Source organism: Perognathus longimembris, chromosome 10 (genome assembly GCF_023159225.1).
Source record: "Perognathus longimembris pacificus isolate PPM17 chromosome 10, ASM2315922v1, whole genome shotgun sequence".
NCBI lineage: Eukaryota > Metazoa > Chordata > Mammalia > Rodentia > Heteromyidae > Perognathus > Perognathus longimembris.
In genome coordinates this window covers 68,150,684-68,173,625 of record NC_063170.1, presented here as the reverse complement: position 1 = coordinate 68,173,625, position 22,942 = coordinate 68,150,684, and the positions used below count along the sequence as shown (strand labels likewise).

Genomic DNA, 22,942 nt, shown 5'->3' with positions numbered 1-22,942 from the left:
GCCTATAATCCTAGCTACTTAGGAGGCTGAGATCTGAGGATTGTAGTTCAAAATCAACCTGGGAGACAAAGTGTATGAGACTCTTTTTCCTAAATAATCACAGAAAAGCCTTGAGCAAAAAAGAGAGCCAGGGACAGCTCTCCGGCCCAGAGTTCAAGCCCCAGGACTGGCCAAAAAAAAAACCAAAAAACAAAGACATAGGTACTTAGGGGAGTCTTTAGATCAGTGGGTGCTGTGTCCTTGAAGGGAATTGTAGAACCTTGGTCTTTATCCTTTCTCTTTGTCTCCTAGCAAGTGACTTGGTTTTGTCACTATCAGGGGTGGGAATGTCTTAGCTCACAGGCCCTATAAGGCTCAGGAAATCTAGAATATGACAGGACATAGACACTTGCTTCTCATTAGCTGCCCAATAATCTGTCAGCCAATTTTGATAAGTTTTGTATAGTCTGAAAATGATGTTATAAACGTCCAAATGCTGTTGCCAGAGAAAGAGTTCCTCTACCCCAGTCCCACGTGCTCTGTCATTTGTTAGTCTTTTATTTATTAATTCCCCGCCCCCACCAGTCCTGGGGCTTGGACTCAGGGCCTGAGCACTGTCCCTGGCTTCCTTTTGCTCAAGGCTAGAACTCTGCCACTTGAGCCACAGCGCCACTTCTAGCCGTTTTCTGTATACGTGGTGTTGGGGAATTGAACCCAGGGCCTCATGTATACAAGGCAAGCACTCTTGCCACTAGGCCATATCGCCAGCCCTTGTTAGTCTTAACATAGGCCCAAAGCAATGGGGCCCACTGATCATGGACTGGAAACTCCAAAATTGTAAACTGAAATAAATCTCTGACTTTATAAGATAATCATCTTGGGTATTTTGCTATAGTGACAGTAAACTTTTACATTGCCAACTGACAATGTAAAAGTTCCCTCAGTAAGGTGGTAGGTAAAGAAAATCCCTGGACCAAAGTAGAAAAAAATCTAACTTTTCTGTTGAGGGGATGGGGGAAGAGACAAGGGTGGTACTGGAGATTGAACTCAGGACTTTGCACTTGCTAGACAGGCAACTATACCACTTGAGCCAGGCCCCAGCCCCAGAAAACTACCTTTAATCCCTATCTACTTAGTACTAGTCATGCACCAAGTCAGAACATCTGGAGGGCACCCTCTTGAGTGAAACAAGTCCTCTGCCTCTTACTAATAACCCTTTGTGACCTTGGCTGGCCTTAACCTTCCTGAGATTTTATTTCTTAAAGTGGGGAGAGAGTTGTTATTGAATTATCTAGTATAAATAGAGAATTAAGCCAGTATGTGGTACACCATAGGTGTTTTATGACTTTTAAGGACTTTGAACTCTGTACTTCAAATTCCATATGTGAAAATAAGAAAAATGTCTGTCCTGGCCATATCATAATAAAACTGTGATGATTGAAGGAGCTCATTCAAGCCACAAACTTCCTCTGAAAATACTTTTGAAACATTCCAGTAATTGCTCACCTCTCGGAACCAGTTGAGTGTAAAAAATATAAGTGAACACATGAATGAACGCTCTTTAGCCGACATGGACTCCAGCTTGTCTACAGGCTCCAAGTCAGTAAGAAATAGAGGACAATCTAAGAGAAGAAAAACAAATTTTCCCAGGTCTCCTTAGTTCAGGCCAAAGAAAGCTGGATGTTGCCCCCTAGAACCATGTTCCTCCATGTTTAGCTTGTACTTACAGATTAAGCTTTGACTAATCTCAAAAAATATTCTCTTACTAGGCTCAAAAAATATTTCCATATTATGCAGCAACCAAAAAATATAATTAAGAAGTCTGAATAAGAATCAGAGAGAACTACTGGTAAGCAGTTAAAAGCTGAGTGATTAGCACAATGGGATGTTATACATACACTAGTTTGTGCTATTCATTATTATTCATTATTATTCCTCTACTAAGGGAGTTGGAGAACTCCTTCTCACATACACCATGAATTGGTCCGGCCCTTGCCCATTTTTGCCATACAGGCCACAAGGAAGAGAAGAGCTGAGGGTTTCATGATATACCTAGAAGACCATCAATCTCCTCCAGGTTTCCATTATGTTGTCTTGCTACACAAAGTCTCAGTAATCGGAAATAGGGAGCCAGGCACAGTGCAGACACCAATCTGGAAAGAGAAAAACAATGCATTGCTACAACTACACTTTAGAGTCAAAACAATATTAGTATGTGTCTACACAGAGCCCAACATTGCAACTAATAGTTTTGCCCCAAACAAGTACTTACTCCCAAGAGTAAGTGGCCAGAAATAGTAAGTTCTCAGGAAACAACAATAACCTAAATTGCAAGAAGGCAGAAGGTATGTGGAATGTATGTGAAGAAAAGATGGATGGAGGAAGGGAACGAGGTGAGGCAGAACAAGTTGTTCATAGGAGAGAAGTAAAGAGTAAGGAACAGAAAAGGAAATAGCCTGCATGATGTTTTTTGGCTCTCAAAAGGCAGCACCAATCTTAACCCTAAGATCCAAGAAAAATACCAACTATCTGTCCCCTTCCCTCTACTTCTTCCAAATATCCTCTTAGGAGAAACAATTTTTATTCAAGTTCCCCATAAGTTGAAAAGACAATGTAATCCCCTGTGAACATTCATAGCAAAAAGAAACTCTAGAAAAGAAAAGAAAAAACAACAACAACAAACTACTGACTTTTGCCCTGGTTCCTGTGAAGCAATTTGACCCTTATCTTCTGCAAACGTCCAAGACAGCAATGGCAAGAGATTAATTGCAATCCCATCACGAGTATTGTATTCTTCCAGTCCGTAGAGAGCTTTCACAGGAAATGGAAAGTCACTGTGAAGAGAACCCAGAATCTTTATGCCTCAGTTCAAGGGTAAGTAAGGCTATGGGGGAAAACACTAAAATAAATCAGTTTCAAACCAACCATGACAGGGAGAAGTTAGAAACAGTAAAGAACAAATGAGGACCTTTGATCATTTCTGGAGCTGGGAAGCAATAAGTTTTTGTTTGTTTGTTTGTTATGGGTTGTGGGGCTTGAACTCTGGGCCTGAATGCTATCCCTGAGTTCTGCAGCTCAAGACTAGTGCTCTACCACTTAAGCTAAAGCACCAAGTCCTATTTTCTGGTAGTTAACTGGAGATAAGAATCTCATGGACTTTCCTGCCAAGGCTGGCTTTGAACCTCGTATCTCAGCCACCTGAGTAGCTAGGATTATAGGCGTGAGCCACTGGCGCCTGGCGGAACAAATAGGTTTAATGTTAGAAGAAGCTGTGGGAATAGGAACCTCGAATGAAGTCAAGCTTAGCATTAAGCTTGTATTAAATACCAACAAAATTAGTGTAACTTCTTTACTAGTACAACCAAATGGCACTTACCCTTTTGGAACAACACAGAGGTCCACCACAAAGGCATCCTGGAAATCATTAAAGATGGTCTGGCCTGCCCATTCCTAAAGAAATCAAATAAACAGGGCTGGGAATATGGCCTAGTGGCAAGAGTGCTTGTCTCGTATACATGAAGCCCTGGTTTCGATTCCTCAGCAACACATATATAGAAAACAGCCACAAGTAGCACTGTGGCTGAAGTGGCAGAGTGCTAACCTTGAGCAAAAAGAAGACAGGGACAGTGTTCAGGCCCTGAGTCCAAGCCCAGGACTGGCAAAAAAAAAAAAAAAAAAGAACAGCCTTCCTAGTTGTAAGCTGTGAGAGCTTACAGGAACTCACACTGCAAAAGTAAAGCCAGAAGACTGTATTGTAAAGCAGTTTTCATGCTTTTACTACTTTAAAAAATAGGGTAGGTACAGTGGCTTGTATTTGAAATCCTAGCTACTCAGGAGGTGGAGATCTGAGAATTAAGATTTGAAGTCAACCAAGGATAAGTCTGGCGAGACTCTCATTTCCAATTAACCAGCAACAAAAGCCAGAAGTGGACTTATAGCTCAAGTGATGGAGCAGCAGTTTGGAGAGAAAAAGTCAAGCAAAAATGCAAAATCACTGCCTGGTATACGTACGTAGCTCACAACTGCCATTCTAGCTACTCAGGAGGCTTCTAAGAACTAAGGATCCCATTTCAAAGCCAGCTCAGGCAGAAATCACAAAACTGGAAGTGGAGCTGTGGCTCAAGTGGCAGAGCACTATCCTCGAGCAAAAAAGACTCAGGGAGCATCTAGGCCCTGAGTTCAAGCCCCATGACTGCCAAAAGAAAAAAACCAAAGAATGTAAGGTCCCCAGTACTATCTAAAAAAAACAACAACAGAAGAACAGAACAGAACAAAACAAAGAGCAGGGGATAGGCTCAAGCAGCAGAGCACTTGCCTGGTAAGAACAAGTCCTTAAGTTCAATTTTCGTTGGAAAGGATGGAGAGAGGGAGGGAAGACAGAGAAAAGAAAAAGACATGACACTTGTCTTACCAAGGTTTTTGGAGCTAGCTTTCCTTCCTGGATCAGGTTGGCAAATTCATCATAGTAAAGTGCTGAGGCCCGAGGAGATTGCTCTGTACAGGAGTGAACTAACTGCAGCAAGGAGGTGACCTGGAGCAGCCAAAGAGAAAAACATGCTATGACTCTGGGGGGTAGGGGGGCAAACCTTCCTAAACTCCATTCACCTGTTCCATAGGAAGAGCCCTTTGCAATCTTGTCAGCAAACCTCTCGCATAGGTTTTCCTGAGTCTCATATCTCCTCTGTTTCTTTCCAACTGCATGCCATTTCCAAACCTATTAGACATATGCAGCCAGATTGATTTTTCTAAAGAAAAACTTTGATTGTGCCATTTCCATGCTAAGAAACCTTTAAGAACTACCTACGCTTCAAAAGTGAAGTACAAAAAGGTCTCTAAGCCAGGCTCTGGTTACTCACACCTGTAATCCTAACTACTTAGAAGACTGAGATTTAAGGATCATAGTACAGTTCCAAGTCAGTTGCAGCAGGAAAGTCAGTGAGACTCTTATCTCCAGTTAACCACCAGAAAACCAGAAGTGGTGCTATGGTTGAAAGTGGTTGAGCACTAGCCTTGAGTAAAAAAGCTCAGGGACAGCACCCAGACCCAGAGTTTAGCCTCATAACTGACAAGAAAAAAAAAATCACATTACCCTGACATTCAAGGCCCTTCGTTTTCTATCCCTGACTGAACTTTCCATTCAACTTAACACTACCCTGTTTTTCCCTATGCTCAACCAAGCTGTGCATGCTAGACAAGCATTCTACCACCAACCGACAGCCTCAACTCAAACCTGCAATTCTTTAACATCAGAGTCCAGTTTTCCTGCTCTAAGTAAACAGCTTATAGAGATTAGACATTAGAAATAAATATAACAGAAACCGAATCTTCAGTATTAGAAAATGAGTATAAGGAAGCCAAGGGGCTGGGAATGTCGCTTAGTGGTAGAGTCCTTGCCTAACATGCATGAAGCCCTGGGTTCAATTCCTCAGTACCACATAAACAGGAAAGGCCCAAAGTGGCTTGTGGCTCAAGTGGTAGCACTAGCCGTAGGCACAGAGAGGCTTTCGAACAGTGCCCAGAGTTTAAGCCCCAGGACAAGCAATAATGATAATAATAACAAGAAGGGGGGGAGGGGAGGAGGAGGAGGGGGAGGGGGGGAGGAGGGGGAGGAGGAGGAGGAGGAGGCCAAAAACGTACTTTTGAAAACAAAGTACTGTTTCTGGTGAATTAGCAATGACAAAAAGCAATCTTGAGATCACACACTCACATAAAACATGACTCTATTACATGGGCTCACCTGTGTGCACTTGTCACTGCTCAGGTCAGCTCTCCCTTGGGTAGAATTAGGAATACTAGAAACAAGAAATTTTAGTTTCATTTTTGTAATATTTTACAACAACTAGCAATAAGTTTAAGAATCCTGCTTTCCTTCAGACAGGATTGAGATAAACATGAAGGCATAAAGGAGCACCTATTTTGTCCACACAAAGTATGGTTTATAGCAAAGGATGGCGTGTGCCTCTCTCTCTCTCTCTCTCTCTCTCTCTCTCTCTCTCTGTAGCACTGTTATCTGGGCTTATCTCAAATTCCTGGGCTCAAGTGATTCTCCCACCTAAGCCTTCTGGAGTGCTAGAGGAACTAGAGGTATACACATCACTATACCCAGCACACATAGGGGCACACACATGCACCCACAAAAGTCTATACAATATAACACTTTATTTTTCTATAACAGCAACTTTATTAGTTTATTAGTGCCACAGAAGTCACTCGGTCTGCCAAAGTACCTGTCTCCTTCCATGATTCCAGCCATGGTGATTGCGCCAATAATCCCAATGAGCTTGTACTTGAATATAGTGCTAGAGAGCTGTTTCCGGACCACCAGGTACAAGTCATCCTGCAATGAGACAAGGACAGAGAAGATGAAGTGTTAGAATGGCAGCAAATACACGGATATTGGAATCACAAACACCAACAACAACGAAAATAATACAAGGAAGGGTTCTATCATTTATGAGGTATGTGGATCATAGACCATCTCCCAGCTTTTTTGATAGTTCATTGGAGATGAGTCTCCAGGCTTTGAACAGTGGTCTTGAGATCTCAGCCTCCTGACTAGCTAGGATTACAGACCTGAGTCACTAACACCCAGCTAAGCTGACATAAGGGAAGGAGATTTAATATACCTAGTATCTCAGTGCCTGGCACACAGTATGCATTTATTATCTAAAATTTTTTTTTTGTCTTTCCTTTTTTGGTACTGGGGATTGAACTCAGACATTGCACTTGCTAGGCAAGCGCTTTACCAGTGAGCTACATCCCAGCCCTGCATTTACTATCTGTGGTTAAGAAAAGAATAAAAAAAAAAAATGCTGGGATATGAGTATGCATTCTATTTCCACTACTACTACACAGACTAAAGCAATTTTATCTAGAAAATTTAAAATAAGGAGATTTAAAAGATTCTTTCTCAACTAAGCATAGTGACTTACACCTGGAATCCCAACTGCTTGGGAGATAGAAAATCAAATGATCAGTTTGATGCCAGCCTGCCTGGCCAAGATGTTAGTTTTAGCAAGATCCTACCTATCTCAACCACCAAGTCAGAGGTGGTGATTCAGGCCTATGACCATAGCTACCCAGGAAGCATAGGCAGCCCTAGGGAAAAATGCAAGACCATATGCAAAAAATAACTAAAGCAATAAAGGACTTGAGGCTTGGTTCAAGTATTCGAGCTAGCAAACACAAGGTCCTGAATCCAAAACTCAAATATGACCAATTTAAAAAGAAAAAAGATAAATATTATTTCTCTCCACATTCTCTCTTACCTGGATGTGGCTGCTAGTTCCATGCTGTTTGCTGAATGCCAGTGTGCTGAGAATATAGAAGAGTTTTCTTATTTGTCGAGGGGAGATATTCTCCAGATAATCCAAAATGCCCTGTAAGAAAACAGAATGTCAACAATGAGGTTAGTAGCTAGGATTAATATCTTTTTTTTTTTTTTTTTTGGCCAGTCCTGGGCCTTGGACTCAGGGCCTGAGCACTGTCCCTGGTTTCTTTTTGCTCAAGGCTAGCACTCTGCCACTTGAGCCACAGCGCCACTTCTGGCTGTTTTCTGTATATGTGGTGCTGGGGAATCGAACCCAGGGCCTCATGTATATGAGGCAAGCACTCTTGCCACTAGGCCATATCCCCAGCCCCCGGATTAATATCTTTAAATTAAAGAAAAATTAAAATCCTTCTTATGGCTTCAATATGGAGCCCTCAGCCCATGTACTGGTGTCCTGGCTGGCAGCTGACAAGCTTTTGCAAAGTGAATGAATCATGAGAGCGAGCTCTGGCAACCAATCCACAGATCCTTACATCATGTGGCGGTGTTACTGGCCACTGGTGAAAAGGAGGTAGGGCCTACCTGGAGGACGTCACTAGAAGCATGCCTTGCAAAGACTTGTTCTTTATCTCAGCCTCAGCCAAATCCACCTGCTGTGATATTCTGCCTCACCTAAGGCCCAAAGTACTGGAGCCAGCTGACCATGGATAGGAACCACTGAGATCAAGAGCTACAATAATACTTTCCTCCTTTAACTTGTTCTCTAAGGTATTAATCATTGACAAGAAGTCTAACACAATCCTTACGAGACACACGTACAACCAAGCTTAGGTTATAAAAGCTGTGCTCTGAATTTAAAGGTTTGACATTTTGGAAATTAGCTAAGAAGGCAACTGCAACTAAATCATTCTTCACAGAAGCTAGGCACCACCAGAAACAAGAGAACACTCATTTATCATTTGCATTCTGAACCACAGTCCTGGACGTGGACAGTTACTCCACTGCATACTCTAGCACTCTATTCTTCACCTCCTCGCTTCCTGGTTTCTCAGTAAAAATGACATTGTCTCTCATTCCATTTCATTAATGTATCATCTCTTTCAGCTTCTACATCATGAATTCTCCCTTCCCCAGATCTGAAGGGAGGCACAAGAAAACTACTTTTCAGCCTTGAGCAACACCTCAAATTTCTCATCCTACTATAGGGATAGTAAGTGCTATACTACCTTATTCGTTGGGTTTTCTCATTCCCCTTCCATGAACATTGGATATCGCCTGGCATATCCATGGTCTCAAACCTTCCCCACACATGGCTCACAGTCACCTGGCTATGGATATCCAAGCAAACCTTTCACTCCATGTGCTCACTGGACTCCAAACTGGAACTTCCAACTATCCTGCACCATGCACCCATGGTATGTAAATCGCACAGGTATTCAACTACTTTGGAAAACTTGTACATATATATATATATATATATATATATGTATGTGTGTGTATACATATGTGTATATATATATATCTTAGATACATATCCCTATAAGTCACATAGATCCTAACACCAAATTGTGTCTAAAGCCATCATTCCCTCTTGCCCTATGATCCTACTTTTTATTCTCTCACCCCATTTTAACCATCTCCAATCTACCACCCAATCCCAGACATAACTAATTCACACCCCTATAAAAACTTGTACCAGGCTCCCATTTTCTATAAAATCAAATTGAAAAGCCTTCACACTCTGGGCCTGGTCCTACCAGCCTTACTGCCCACCACTCCCCACTGTACTGTATCTCCAGTCATGCACGCCAATCTCCCAGTTCCTCAGATACATGTGGACTCTGCTTCTGTTCTGTTCTCTGCCAGAACACACTTCCTTCTTTTCTCTTGTTGATCATTACTATCTATAAAAGGGTATTCAAACTGGTAGCTGGTGGCTCATGCCTAGAGGCTACTCTGAAGACTGAGATCTGAGGACTGTCGTTCAAAGCCAGCCTAAGCAGGAAAGTCCATGAGACTCTTGTCTGTTAAAACTGATCACCAAAAAAGCTGGAACTAGAGCTACGGTTCAAGTGGTAGACTACTGGCCTTGACCAGCAAAAAGAAAAATCTCAGGAGGTTTGGGGGCATGATAGAGAGTGCTAGCCAATGAGTTAAACCAATAGGTATAGAGTTCAAGTCCTGGTCTCAGACCTAAAAGAAAAAAATCTAAGGACCCAGGCTCTGACTTAAGTCCCAGGACTGGTACCAAAAACAAAGAAACAAACAAAAAACCTTAAATGTTAGGAGCTGGGTGCTAGTAGCTCATGCCTGTAATCCTACCTACTCAAGAGGCTGAGAAATAAGGATCACAGTTTGAAGCCAGCCCACGAAGAAAAGGCCATGAGACTCTTAACCACTGGAAAAATGGAAGTGGCACTGTGACTCAAAATGGTAGAGCACTGACATTCCAGCAAAAAAATTTAGGGACAGTGTCCAGGCTCTGAGTTCATGCCACATGACTGACAATAAAACAAACAAAAAACCCCTCAAATATTATCTCCTAGATTAAGTGGTAGCAGATACTTATGATCTCAGCTATTCAGGAGGTAGAGATCAAGGGGATTTCAGTTCAAAATACAAAAACACAAGACCCTACCTAAAAAATTAAGCAAGAAAAAGCCAGAGACATGATTAAGTTGTAGGGCACCTGACTAGCAAGCAGAAGACTGAGTTAAAACTCCAGTACCATAAATAAATTTTTAAAAAATATTATTTCCTCTTTGATGATTTTTCCAGCTTTCCAGGAAGATCAAATCTAACTATGCTTTCTCCATTTTGGTAATTTTCTTTGTTTTAGGACAGGATCCTGTTAAGTAGACCAATATGGCCCCAAATGCTCCCTCATTCTGCCTCAGCCTCATAAATATTTGGATTATAGGTATGTGGCAGCATGATCAATTTTCTGTTCAGTTGTATCTACAACACCTTATTATGAATTGAGCAGTTAGTTTCTTCCCTTCCTCTTTCCCTTCCCTTCCCTTCCTCCTCTTTCCTTCTGTGCCAGTATGAGCTTGAACTCAGGGTCTGGGCACTGTCTTTAGCTTTTCTGATCAAATTTGAAACTACCAATTGAGCCACAGCACTCCTTACACCTTTTTGGTTGCTAAATAACGATGAAAGTCTCACTGACTTTTTAACCTTGGCTGGCTTTGAACCATAATCCTCAGATCTCAGCCTCCTAAATATTTGGCTGCCTGTGCATGCGTGCGTGCGTGTGGGTACACACGTGAATGTAGGTCATGGAGCTTGAACTCAGGGTCTGATTGTTGTCCTTGAGCTGTTCTGCTCAAGGGTAGCACTGTATCACTTGATCCACAGGCCCACTTCTGGCTTTTGCATTATTAATTGGAGATGAGAAGAGTCTCATAGACTTTCCTGTCCAGCCTTCTGAGTAGCTGGAATACAGGTGTGTTCCACTGGTGCCAAGCTAATCTGGCTTTTTTGTGTGTGTGTGTCCAGTCCTGGGGCTTGGACTCAGGGCCTGAGCACTGTCCCTGGCGTCTTCTTGCTCAAGGCTAGCACTCTGCCACTTGAGCCACAGCGCCACTTCTGGCCGTTTTCTGTATATGTGGTGCTGGGGAATCGAACCTAGGGCCTCATGTATACGAGGCAAGCACTCTTGCCACTAGGCCATATCCTCAGCCCCTCTGGCTTTTTTTTTTGCCAGTCCCGGGGCTTGAACTCATGGCCTGGGCACTGTCCCTGAGCCTCTCTGTGCTCAAGGCTAGCACTCTACCACTTGAGCCACAGCACCACTTCCGGCTTTTTCTGTTTATGTGGTGCTGAGGAATCGCACCCAGGGCTTCATGCGTGCTAGGCAAGCGCTCTACCACTAGGCCACATTCCTTGAGTAAGTTCAAGCCCCAGAACTGGTAGTGGCACTGTGGCTCAAGTGGTAGAGCACTAGCCCTGAGCTGAAGAGCTCAGAGACACCGCTCAGGCTCAGACTTCAAGCCCCACAACTAACACACACACAAAAGGCTCATATCTGTAATCCTATCAGGAAGGTGATCTGAGACTGTGTTCAAAGCCAGACCTAGCAGAAAAGTCTGAAAGACTTTTATCGCCAATTAACCAGCAAAAAGCTGGAAGTGGAGCTCAAGTGGTAGAGCACTAATCTTTGGGAAATAGCTCAAGGACAATATCCAAGTCTTGAGTTCAGTCCCTAGGACTGGCCAAAAAAGAGGAATATTTCTAAATTAATTGGTATGTGTGTCATATTTTTAAGTTTTATCATTCAACTTCCTATCCAACTTTCTCACCACATAACAGTGCTAAGTATATAAAGAATACCAAATATATTGCTGTTTACTAACGTATCAGATAATGCATGCATAATGCATGCATGATGCAAATAAGGAGAGTTGGATGTCTATCAGTGCAGCCAATAGATACCTTCACGAAAACAGCATTGAGCCTCATAGCAGACGGGTTTAGGACGATCAGCTCGAGGAGGACGTCCAGTGCAGTGTCGACCTCAGCTTCATTCCCACTGCAGACGTGGGTCACCAGGGCACCCACCACTTCCTACAGGACAAGGGGAAGCAAAACTTAGCAAGGCTACCATTTACTCTAGGTTTTGACTGCATTAAATCTGGTGGTTTCTTGAAAAGACTGCATTACGGTTTTATAGGTTTTTTTTTATATATAGTACTGGCTAGATTTCCATGTTTCCAAGAAACATTGGTGGGACGACAGTGCCTCTAAGACAGTAAGAGGGGCCAAAATGTCTTGAATGCTATTAGTTCAGTTGTTCCACAATGGGGACACACAGTTTTCTCAGCCTAGCTCATGTCTGATCAATGTTTCTCTTTTCAACTTTTAAAAACTTTTACAGAGGACAGGCACCAGTAACTCATGCCTGTAATCCTAGCTACTCAGAAGACTGAGATCTGAAGACCATGGTACAAAGGCAACCTGGGCAGGAAAATCTGGGAGATTCTTATCTACAATTAGCCACCAGAACACTGGACCTGTGGGTCAAGTGGTAGAAAGCTAGCCTTGAGCAACAAAGCTCAAGTACTATGCCAAATCCCTGAATTCAAGCCCCAGGGCTGGCACAAAACAAACAAACAAAAAAACCCAACAACTTTAAAGGGGACCAGCAATAGTGTATTTCTTGTCTGACATATGCAACACTCTAGGTTTATTTGTTTTTGCCAGTCCTGGGCCTTAGACTCAGGGCCTGAGCACTGTCCCTGACTTCTTTTTGCTCAAGGCTAGCACTCTACCACTTGAGCCACAGTGCCACTTCTGGCCATTTTCTATGTATGTGGTGCTGGGGAATTGAACCCAGAGCTTCATGTATACGAGGCAAGCATTTTTGCCACTAGGCCATACTCCCAGCCCAACACCCTAGGTTTAATGCCTAACATCATAATTATTTTACTTATTGTCTTATGTGTCGTTATTTGTAAAAGTTCCATTCAAATGTTTTTTGAATACTGTTAATAGCTATAGTATAAATAAAAATACAAAGTAAAACACTGGTTCTTATCTGCTTTCCTCTCTGGGTATTTGATATTAAATTTTGTGTCTTGTGTTTGTGAACCTAAGAGTTAGACATCAAGCATTTCTCACTGATTTATTTTCTACTGTACTTTTTTTAGGGAGCAATTCTAGGAGCAACTGGAAGTTTATTATCTACAGGTAATGTAATTGCCTTTCCTATGTTGTAGAAACTATGGGACAACCCCAGACAATGTTAGAATTGCTCAGAACACAAAAGTCTGCCTCTTCAGGTCAATCTCCTCACTTCAAAGCTGCAATAGAACTGAGTTTCAAAACTCAAATTCTTTCCTCTTCAATGTCTTCCAACTGACAAGAAATAGTCACCTGATCGCATGCAACTCACTTAGAATTATATTTCTTTATCTTTTCATTTCCTTATTTCCTCCTTTCTCAGATAAACATGTCAACATACCTGCTGGCAGTAAGTGTCAAAAAATCTAAAAGCATATGTATACAGGAGACTGCCAAATGAAATTATACTTGGGTCTTGCGAGTGAAACAAACTTTGAGCCAATGACAGAATGGATGGACAAATATCCTTAAGAACCTGGAAGGGAAGAGAGCAAAGAAATGTGGAATAAAAAACTTAGTTATAACAGAAACAACACGTAATAACCTCTTAAGAGCATACCCTCCCCTTTGGGGTGCCAATTTTTCCCCCAACTCTCTGAATTTCCTTCATGAATGCTAGGCAAGTGTTCACCACACCTAGCCTGTCCTCAACCCCCAATTGTCATTTTCACTTAAGGAATCTTAATTTTTACTTTATTCAGGATAAACCTTCACAAGTACAAAATTTTTCCCCAGGATAAATGAAATATCACAGATACGTAAAAACTATTTTAAAAGGTTAATAAGAACTAGGCACGGGTGGGTTATGCCTGTCATGCTTGTTGCTCAGGAGGCCAGGATCTGAGGATTGTGGTTCAAAGCCAGTCTGGTCAAGAAAGTCTGAGATTCTTATCTCCAAATAACTACCAGAAATGTTATGGAGGCTCAAGTGGTAAGAGGGGTAGCCTGGAGGGAAAAAAACTCAGGGACAGCATCTTCAGGCCTTGAGTTCAATCAAGCCCCAGGACTAGCACCAAAAAAACAAACAAACAAAAAAAGGTTAATATGGCCAGGTATCAGTAACTCAAGTCTGTAATCATAGTTACACACGAATCTGAAACCTGAAGATCACAATTCAAAGCCAACCTGAGCACAACCCTTCAGTTTAAGCCCCAGGGCTAGCACCAAAAAACAAACAAACAAACAAAAAAATCAATCCTCAATCATACTGCCTCCCTAGGAAGGCCAGGTCTGCCTTGGAAATCAATCATGGGATGAGTGATTCCTTTTACAGAAAATCAAGAGACAAAGCTGGAGTCAGGTACCAGTGGCTCACATCTACAATGCTAGCTACTTGGGGGACTGATAATGAAAGAATCTCGGTTTGAGGCCAGCCAGGGCAGAAAGGTTCCTGAGAAGCCTACACAACCTGTACCTAGGTGTAGTAGTGTGCCCTCCTCATCGCCAGCTACGTGGGAGATTGAGATTGAGACGACAGGCTCCAGGCCAGCTAATGCAGAAAAAGTCTGAATGTCCTCTTTTACTTCCCATGAAATTGGGAAGGTTCATACCACCATGCCCATAACATCATAATATCCCAATCAAGCTATGTAATAATTGTAGTTATCTTGAAACATGCTTTGATCTCCAAAAAGATCAATACTTAGTAAAGGTCTGAAAAAGTTAAGGTGATCTTTCTGTTTTTTCAAATAATCTTACCTGATTCTCTGACACTTACCAGGTCATGCACACAGAATGTATTCTCTAGCAGATGCTTTTCAATGTGGCCTAATCGAACCTTGTTTCTGAGCACCCTCTCTATGTACTTCTTTGTGTGGGTGCTGGTGCTGTAGATGACCAGAAGCATCGCCACATCAAAAATCTACATCAATAATAGGCAACAATAACAGTATTTTAGGTCAGTATATCTACTGCAAGAAAACAATAACTTTCACCTTTCTTCCATAAACAGAGGGATGAAATCATTTGCTTCATATACTCCCAGAGAGAACATATATAGTCACAACTATTACCTACAGTATCTCTTAAGAAAACACTGAAGTGAAAACTCTAGGAAATGGAAACAAGGGTTGTTTTTTTTTACTTTGTTGTTGTTTTGTTTTCCTTTTGTCTTATTTCTTTATATGTCTTTGGTAAGGTAAGGGACAGCACAGAAATGGAGGGACAAAGGGCAAACAAATGCAACAACTAGACACTACGTTGAAAATCAACTATACAACTTGTGGGTGGGATGGGTCCAAAAAGAAATGTACTCTTTACTTGACTTATATAACTGCAACCCCTCTACATATCACCTTTATAATAACAATAAAAACTTTAAAAAAAAAACTGAAAGTAGCTATAGCTACAATCCTACCTAATCAAAAGGTGGAAATGAGAGAATTAATGTTCAAATCCAGACCAGGAAGTTTTTTTCTTTCTTTCTTTCTTTTTTTTGGCCAGTCCTGGGCCTTGGACTCAGGGCCTGACCTTCCCTGGCTTCTTCCCGCTCAAGGCTAGCACTCTGCCACCTGAGCCACAGCGCCCCTTCTGGCCGTTTTCCATATATGTGGTGCTGGGGAATCGAACCGAGAGCTTCATGTGTAGGAGGCAAGCACTCTTGCCACTAGGCCATATTCCCAGCCCCAAAGCTTTTTCTTGTATGTGCCCATTCTAAGGCTTTTTGGTGGTTAATTGGAGATAAAAGTCTCACAGACTTTCTACCCAGGTTGGCTGTGAACTATGATTCTCAGATCTCCTGAGAAGCTAGGATTATAAGCGTGAGCCACCACTAGCACCAGGCACCAGACAAATTCTTCTTGAGACTTACCTCCAATTAGCCAGAAAGCCAGAAGTGGAGTGTGGCTTCAGTGGTATAGTGCCAGGCTATGAACTAAAAGAATAAGCTAAACTGCAAGGAGTAGAAGTCATACTCCAGCATCTACTACCACACACATATACAAATTATTAATAGAAGCACTGAAAATATAAAAGTGATATTATAGGAATCATTCTGAACACCTTCACATTTATCACAAGAATACAGTAAGGGTTGGACGCGTCAACTCAAGTGGTAAGAGTGTCAGCTAAAGAAGTAGAAGGCCATAAAATTCAAACCCCTATATACTGGAGGAAAAAAAGAAAAGGTTTTCCTGTAGCATTTCATTGATAGTACAGAGCGTACAGGACTCCATGAAGAGATTGCAGTGAAACACAGAATGTTCTGATCTGGACAATACTGTCAGGTGGAAGGAAGGGCAGATAAGACACAGGAACCTGCCATAGCCCACACAGGGATGATGTGTCTGGGATATTCCTACTTCTTCTAAATACTGGAGGCTCATGCAATTACTAAAATTAATTAAAAGAACAGGTAGGTCATTTGGCAAGTGACTCCCTTAGATCATCTTCCTAGCCAATACTTAGTAGAGCAGCTAGAGGAGGCACTCAAGGAAGCCAGGCGCCGCTGGCTCAAGCCTGTAATCCTAGCTATTCAGGAGGCTGAGATCTGAGGATCTTGGTTTAAAGCCAGCCAGGGCAAGAAAGTCCATGAGACTCTTACCTCCAATTAACTACCAGAAAACAGGAGGTGGTGCTGTGGCTCAAAATAGTAGAGTACTAGCCTGGAGCTGAAGAGCTCAGGGATAGCCCCCAGGCCCAGAGTTCAAGCCCCACAATCGACAAAAGGAAAAAAAAAAAAGAAAAGAAAGCACTTATGGATGTCTGGAAAGCAAGCTAGCCAATATCACTACTTCAACTATAATATTTTAAACGCGTAGTACAAACAACACTATAATTACCTTGTGTTCAGCCACAGAGGTAATGCTTTCAATTGCCTGGAAAAAAAACAAGGTTGACAACCATATTACCATTCATCAGTGGAACATGCCTTACTCTGCATGCTCTGTTTTTTTATTTGAAAGTCCACATCTACTTACCAATCATCTAACCCTTATACTTGAATGAATTTCAGGAGCTGTGGCTCAAGAGGTAGAGCACTAGCTTTGAGCAAAAAAGCTCAAGGACAGCGCCCAGGAAATGAGTTCAAGCCCCAGGACTTAGTTACACACCTGTCAGTAATTGACACCCATTTTCTTTTTTTTTTTTTTTTTTTTTTGGCCAGTCCTGGGGCTTGGACTCAGGGCCTGAGCACTGTCCCTGGCTTCTTCTTGCTCAAGGCTAGCACTCTGCCACTTGAGCCACAGCGCCACTTCTGGCCATTTTCTGTATATGTGGTGCTGGGGAATCGAACCTAGGGCCTCATGTATAGGAGGCAAGCACTCTTGCCACTAGGCCATATCCCCAGCCCCGACACCCATTTTCTTCTTGATACTCACCTTAATCCAGGCTTCTGAAATGGTTTTGTCATATCTAACCGCTGACTTTATAACATCAAAGAGAAGAACAATACAGTCTTTACTGGTGTTTTCTTGACTTCCTGAAGAACTACAAACAGCAAAAGGAAAATTATCTTTCGCTTACCAGAGAAGAAATTTTAAAATCTGGGTTCCTCCTTACTAGCTACATACCCTTGAGTAAATCTCAACCTCACATGTCAAATAGTTAAAAGATTTGTACTGCAGCTGGCTTACATGTGTAATCCAAGTTACTCAGGAAGTTGGGATCTGAAGACTGAGGTTCAAAGCCAGCCCAGGTAAGAACATCCAGAAGACTCTTACCTCCAATAAAATATCAAAAAGCTGGAAGTGGAACTGTGGCTCAAATGGTAGGGCTAGCCTTGAGCAGAAACAGGGAAGCACCAAGGCCTTGAATAGAAGCCCCAGGAACAGAACACACACACACCACCACCACCACCACCACCAGTACCAAAACCACCACCACCACCAAAAATTTATATTGTAGTCTATCAGGGATTATTCTGACTGAATAATAAGACTTTGCATAGATAGAACTGGAGGCATGACTCAAGTGGTAAGTGATAAATTATCAGCCATAAATAAAAAGCCAAGTAGGAGCTCAAGTCTTTACGTTCCAGTCTAAGACACACAGATTAATTATCAGCACAGTACTGTATGTGAATGTAATAATTACTGCCAATATTCATAGTTCTGAGTAGTAAGCACTAACCATCTTGACTTTAGGACCCATGTCAGAAAACTTTTGTTTATGCAGGAAAAAGAATGGCGACTGTCAAAAAACTGTACCTTGCTCCTCCTTTACTTTTCAACTTGTTTTGGGAGGCAAGAAACTGTGAAGGCAACATGAAGTGGTGCAGGTCAAACTTCTTCCGAAGTTCAGTAATTACCTGCGAAACTAAGTATTAGTAATGTGTCCTGCTAATTCTCCCAACAGAACCACAGTAACTCTTGAAAGACTGAGGAAGAAAAAAAATTTAATGCCAGAGTGAGAATTCTGAAGCAAAGTTGATAAGACCAAGTAGAGTATGTCATCCCAGAATCCCAAGTTTCCTCAGAGACTACTAACCAGAAATAGTAAATATAACTGAAGCAGCTTATACAGAATAATCAATACAACTAGTAGCACCAGTCTTTTCTTGAATGCATCTGCAATAATCAGCATTACCAATTAGTCTGGGGTCAGAGAAGAACAATTGAGACTATTAAGTACTTTATCCTAATTTATCTTTATATAGATTTGGTGAGAAATAATAGAATACCTCAAATGCATTGGTGGCTGTTGCAGAATGAAGAATAAACTTCATTATCACAGGTAAATCATCCAATCTGAGAGATGACAGTTTACCCATCACCAATTGCCGTATCTGAACATAAAAAAAGCACAAAGAACTTCTTTTCAGTGGAAGTTGAATACATTCGTAATAGTCGATGTATATGTAAAAATGGAAGTATGTAACTTGAGGGGATAGGTGGGGTGGGGAAAAAAAGAGAAAGCCTTTTCATGTCATCACTTTAACCAGTATGACTTGTTAGTTAAAATTAGAAAAACTGGCACCAGGTACAAGTGGCTCATGCCTCTATTTCCAGCTACTCAGGAGGTTGAGATGTGAGGATTGTGGTTCAAAGCCATCCCAGGCAGGAAAGTCTGTGAGAAAAGCCAGAAATGGAGCTATGTCTCAAAGTGGTATATCATACCTTGATAAGAAAAGCTCACTGACAAGCAGGGTACTGGTAGATCATGCCTATAATCCTATCTATTCAGGAGGCTGAGATCTGAGGATCATGGTTCAAAGCCAGTCCAGGCAGGAAAGTCCATGAGGCTTTCATTTCAATTAACCACCAGAAAATGAGAAGGGGAGCTGTGGCTCAAAATGACAGAGCAAAAATGCTCAGGGACAGCACCCAGGCTCTGAGTTCATGCCTCAGGACTGGTACACACAAAAAAGAGATTCATTGAACAGAAGAAAGAGAGAGAGAGAGAGAGAGAGAGAGAGAGAGAGAGAGAGAGAGAGAGAGAGAGAGAGAGAGAGAGAGAGATCAAGTAATACAGACTATGCTTTCAAAACGCTATTTTCACTATGTATGATTTTCCCAAGTTGATGACTGGTCGATACTGACTGGTTCCAAGAGGTCAGAAAGGTTTGTGCCATTTCTGGAAAGCACATTCTTTCCTACCTTAGACAGGAAATTTGTGTCAAGTCGGAGGCTGGAAAGGACATCCAGGATTGGGACAGTAAGTGGAGCCGTGTTCGCCATCAGCAGGTCACTGTGAACAGTAGAAAAAGAAACTGTCTAATGGTTTACACACAGCAGGCAAATAATGATGTGAGAAGACCACTCACTAGTGTGGGAAGGGAGATTCATAGTTATACCTTAGCATATGTAGCAGACTAGGTTCAGGGTCTCATGGATACCAAAATCTTCAGATACTAAAGTAGACCTTATAAAATGGTGTAGTTATTTGAATATGACCTACATACCCAGCATGACATTGCACTTCCTTTAGAATATTTCAAATCGCCTCTAGGATACTTATAATACTTAATACAATGTAAACACTTTGCAAATACTTATTATTCGGTACAATGTAGGAAGAGACAAGAAATGTCTGTACATTTGTCAGTCATAAAACTTGAACTCAGGGCCTAAATGCTGAGCAATTCTGCTCAAGGCTAGCACTCTACTATTTTGAGCCACAGCTCCACTTCCTATTTTCTGGTGGTTAGTTGGAGGTAAGAGTCTCATGGACTTCAGGCTGGCTTAGAACTGTAGTCCTTAGACCTCAGCCTCCTGAGGAGTTAGGATTATAAGCGTGACCCACTAGCTATCTTTGAGCAGTAATTAGTTGAATTTTAAAAAAATGGAATCCACAGATATGTAAGCAAATTATGCTTATCTCCTACTTCATTGCTGTATATAATGCTTAATTAAAAATCATCTGCATGCCAGATGCCAGTGGCTTATGCCTATAATCACAGCTATACAGAAAACTGAGAATTGCAGTTCACAGCCAGCCAGAGCAGACAAATCTCAGAAATGCTCTTATCTCTAACCAGCAAAAAGCCGGAAGTAGAGGTATAGCTCAAGTGATAAAGAGTGCAATCTATGAGTGAAAAAGGTGAGGGAGAGAGTGAGGCCAAGAGTTCAAGTCCTAGTACTAGCACCAAAAGAAAAACAAAGGTCTTGGGCTGGGAATATGGCCTAGTGGTAGAGTGCTTGCCTCACATACATGAAGCCCTGGGTTTGATTCCTCAGCACCATGTATATAGAAAAAGCCTGGGGCTGGGAATAAAGTGCTTGCCTTACATACATGAAGCCCTGGGTTCGATTCCTCAGCACCACATACACAGAGAAGGCCAGAAATGGTGCAGTGGCTCAAGTGGTAGAGTGCTAGCCTTGAGCAAAAAGAAGCTAGGGAAGTGCTCAGGCCGAGTTCAAGCTCAGGACTGGCAAGGAAAAAAAAAAAAAAAAGAAACAAAGGTCTTATGATAAACATTATAGGCTCATTATAAAAATTAAAATAGTTAGGTAGACCAAAGTGGACGCAAGAATCATTCCCTCCTTCACTATCCTTACTACTGAGGTCACTACTTTTCAACCTGATACATATCCTTCCTGGGTTGTTGTTTTGTAATTTTTGTTTTTTGGGGTTTTAGTGCTACTCCTGGGGCTTGAACAGGCCTGGACACTCCCTGAGCTTTTTTGCTCAATGCTAGCACTCTACCACTTGAGCTATAGTGCCACTTTTGGCTTTTTCTGTGTATGTGATACTGAGGAAGGGAACCCAAGGCTTCATTCATGCTAGGCAAGCACTCTACCACTGAGCCACATTCCCAGCCCCTTGTGGTTCTTTTTTAGTGCTGGTCCTGGAACTTGAACACAGGGCCTGAGCAGTGTCCCTGAGCTTTTTGTTGTTGTTATTCAAGGCTAGCAGTTTACCACCTGAGCTACAACTCCACATCCAGCTTTTTTAGAAGTATATAGAGATAAGAGTCTCATGAACTTTCCTGCCTGACTGGCTTCCAACCCTGATCCTCAGATCTCAGCCTTCTGAATAGCTAAGATTACAGGCATGAGCCACCATAGCCCAACTGATATTTGTGTATATGCGCACACAAACGCACGCGTGCGCACACACACACCAGTACTGAGGCTTGAACTCAGGAACTGAAAGCTTTCCCTCACTTGAGCCACAGCTCTATTTACAGCTTTTTGGTGGTTAATAGGAAAGTAAGTCTCACGGACTTTTCTACCTGGGATGGCTCTGAATTATATATAATCCTCATTTCTCAGATTCCTGCATAGCCAGGATTATCAGAGTGAGGCCCCTTTCTGAAGTGTCTAGCTCCCTTTCTGACGACTTCTAAAACCCACTACATTTACAATTAACTATAGTAAGCATGACAGACAGACATATATGTAGGGCAGGGTATTAAGAGGAACATAGAGAAGTGAGTAGGATAGTAGGGTTCGAACGCATTATCTCAAGCTTGTTAGGCAGGCATTCGACCACTTAAGCCATGTCCCCAACCCTTAGCTTTACCATTTAAAAAAAAGTAGATATGTCTATATTAAAAAAACAACATATACACATATATGTGTATACATATATAAAAATATACACACACACATATATACATATATAAATATGAAAAAGAAAGTAAGCTGGCCACTGATGGGTATCACCTTTAATCTTGGCTGTTTGAGAGGGTGAAATTAGGAGGACTGTGGTTTGAGGCCAACCTGGGAAGAAAGATTAGAAAGACCCTTTATCAAGCCCCTTCTCAACCAAGAGTTGGGTGCAGGGTGTGTGCCTATTATCCTAGTCACAACAGGAAGTCTAAAATAGGAGAATGAAGTCCAGGCACACACCTGAGCAGAAGCAAGACTATCTAAAAAATAATGAGTACAGCTGGGTGCTGGTGGCTCACACCTATAATCGTAGCTACTCAGGAGGCTGAGATCTGAGCATCATGTAGTCCAAAGCCAGCCCAGGAAGGTAAGTCCATGCATGAGACTCTTATCTCCAATGAACCACCAGAAAACTGGAAGTGGTGCTGTGGCTCAAAGTGGTAGAGCACTAGCCTTGAGCAAAAGAGCTCAGGGACAGTGCCCAAACCCTGAGTTGAAGCCCCATGACTGACAAAAGAAAAAAAAAAAATCAGTACAAACAGGAGCTGGAGGTGTGCATCAGAGGTTCAAGCTCCTGCCTTGCAAGCATAAAATCCTGAATTCAAAGCTGTACCAGCAAATAAAAGGAAGAAAAACAGGTTAAGTCTCATTCTCTAAGTATGGAAAAGAGGTATACCACTATCTTTTAATATAGGACCTTGTCACGACTCCCCGCTGCAGTGTAAAAGCAGTCCTGTTGATGCCTGAGATAACACGGTGGTGCTTCCTCACCTGAGTTCATTTGCTACGTCAGCATGCTGCGCATCCCCCAGGATCTCAGGAAGGCTGGTGACAAAGTCCTGTTGCAGAGGGACTGGAGCAACGCTGATCAGCTGCATGATTTTGGTGGTGAGGTCCTGTGATGGAAGACATTATGAGAAATGGCATAACAGCTATTCAGAGCTGAAACTTCCATGCATACAATATGATGATAGCCTCAAGTTCCAAACTTCAGAGGCAAATTGCACACAAAAAGATCCAAACGAGCATATATTGAATAACAGGGCAGATGGCTCATTATCCAGTACTTCTATTATAC

At 42.0% G+C, this 22,942-nt stretch overlaps 1 protein-coding gene across 2 annotated transcripts in view; it reads right to left on the bottom strand.

Moving 5' to 3' along the window:
• Fancd2 (FA complementation group D2) overlaps positions 1-22,942 on the bottom strand; it is a 64,252-nt gene that overhangs the window by 29,291 nt on the left and 12,019 nt on the right. For both annotated transcript variants that reach the window (XM_048356225.1, XM_048356226.1), the window contains exons 9-25: positions 22,636-22,760; positions 19,408-19,498; positions 18,492-18,596; positions 18,019-18,119; positions 17,191-17,299; positions 16,654-16,689; positions 14,592-14,735; positions 13,215-13,349; positions 11,687-11,818; positions 7,248-7,358; positions 6,207-6,316; positions 5,717-5,771; positions 4,391-4,510; positions 3,356-3,429; positions 2,670-2,813; positions 2,032-2,132; positions 1,486-1,601 (exon numbers count right to left, since the gene is read on the bottom strand). In XM_048356225.1, the coding sequence (XP_048212182.1) occupies positions 1,486-1,601; positions 2,032-2,132; positions 2,670-2,813; positions 3,356-3,429; positions 4,391-4,510; positions 5,717-5,771; positions 6,207-6,316; positions 7,248-7,358; positions 11,687-11,818; positions 13,215-13,349; positions 14,592-14,735; positions 16,654-16,689; positions 17,191-17,299; positions 18,019-18,119; positions 18,492-18,596; positions 19,408-19,498; positions 22,636-22,760 (1,809 nt within the window). The remainder of the gene's footprint in view (positions 1-1,485; positions 1,602-2,031; positions 2,133-2,669; positions 2,814-3,355; positions 3,430-4,390; positions 4,511-5,716; positions 5,772-6,206; positions 6,317-7,247; positions 7,359-11,686; positions 11,819-13,214; positions 13,350-14,591; positions 14,736-16,653; positions 16,690-17,190; positions 17,300-18,018; positions 18,120-18,491; positions 18,597-19,407; positions 19,499-22,635; positions 22,761-22,942) is intronic.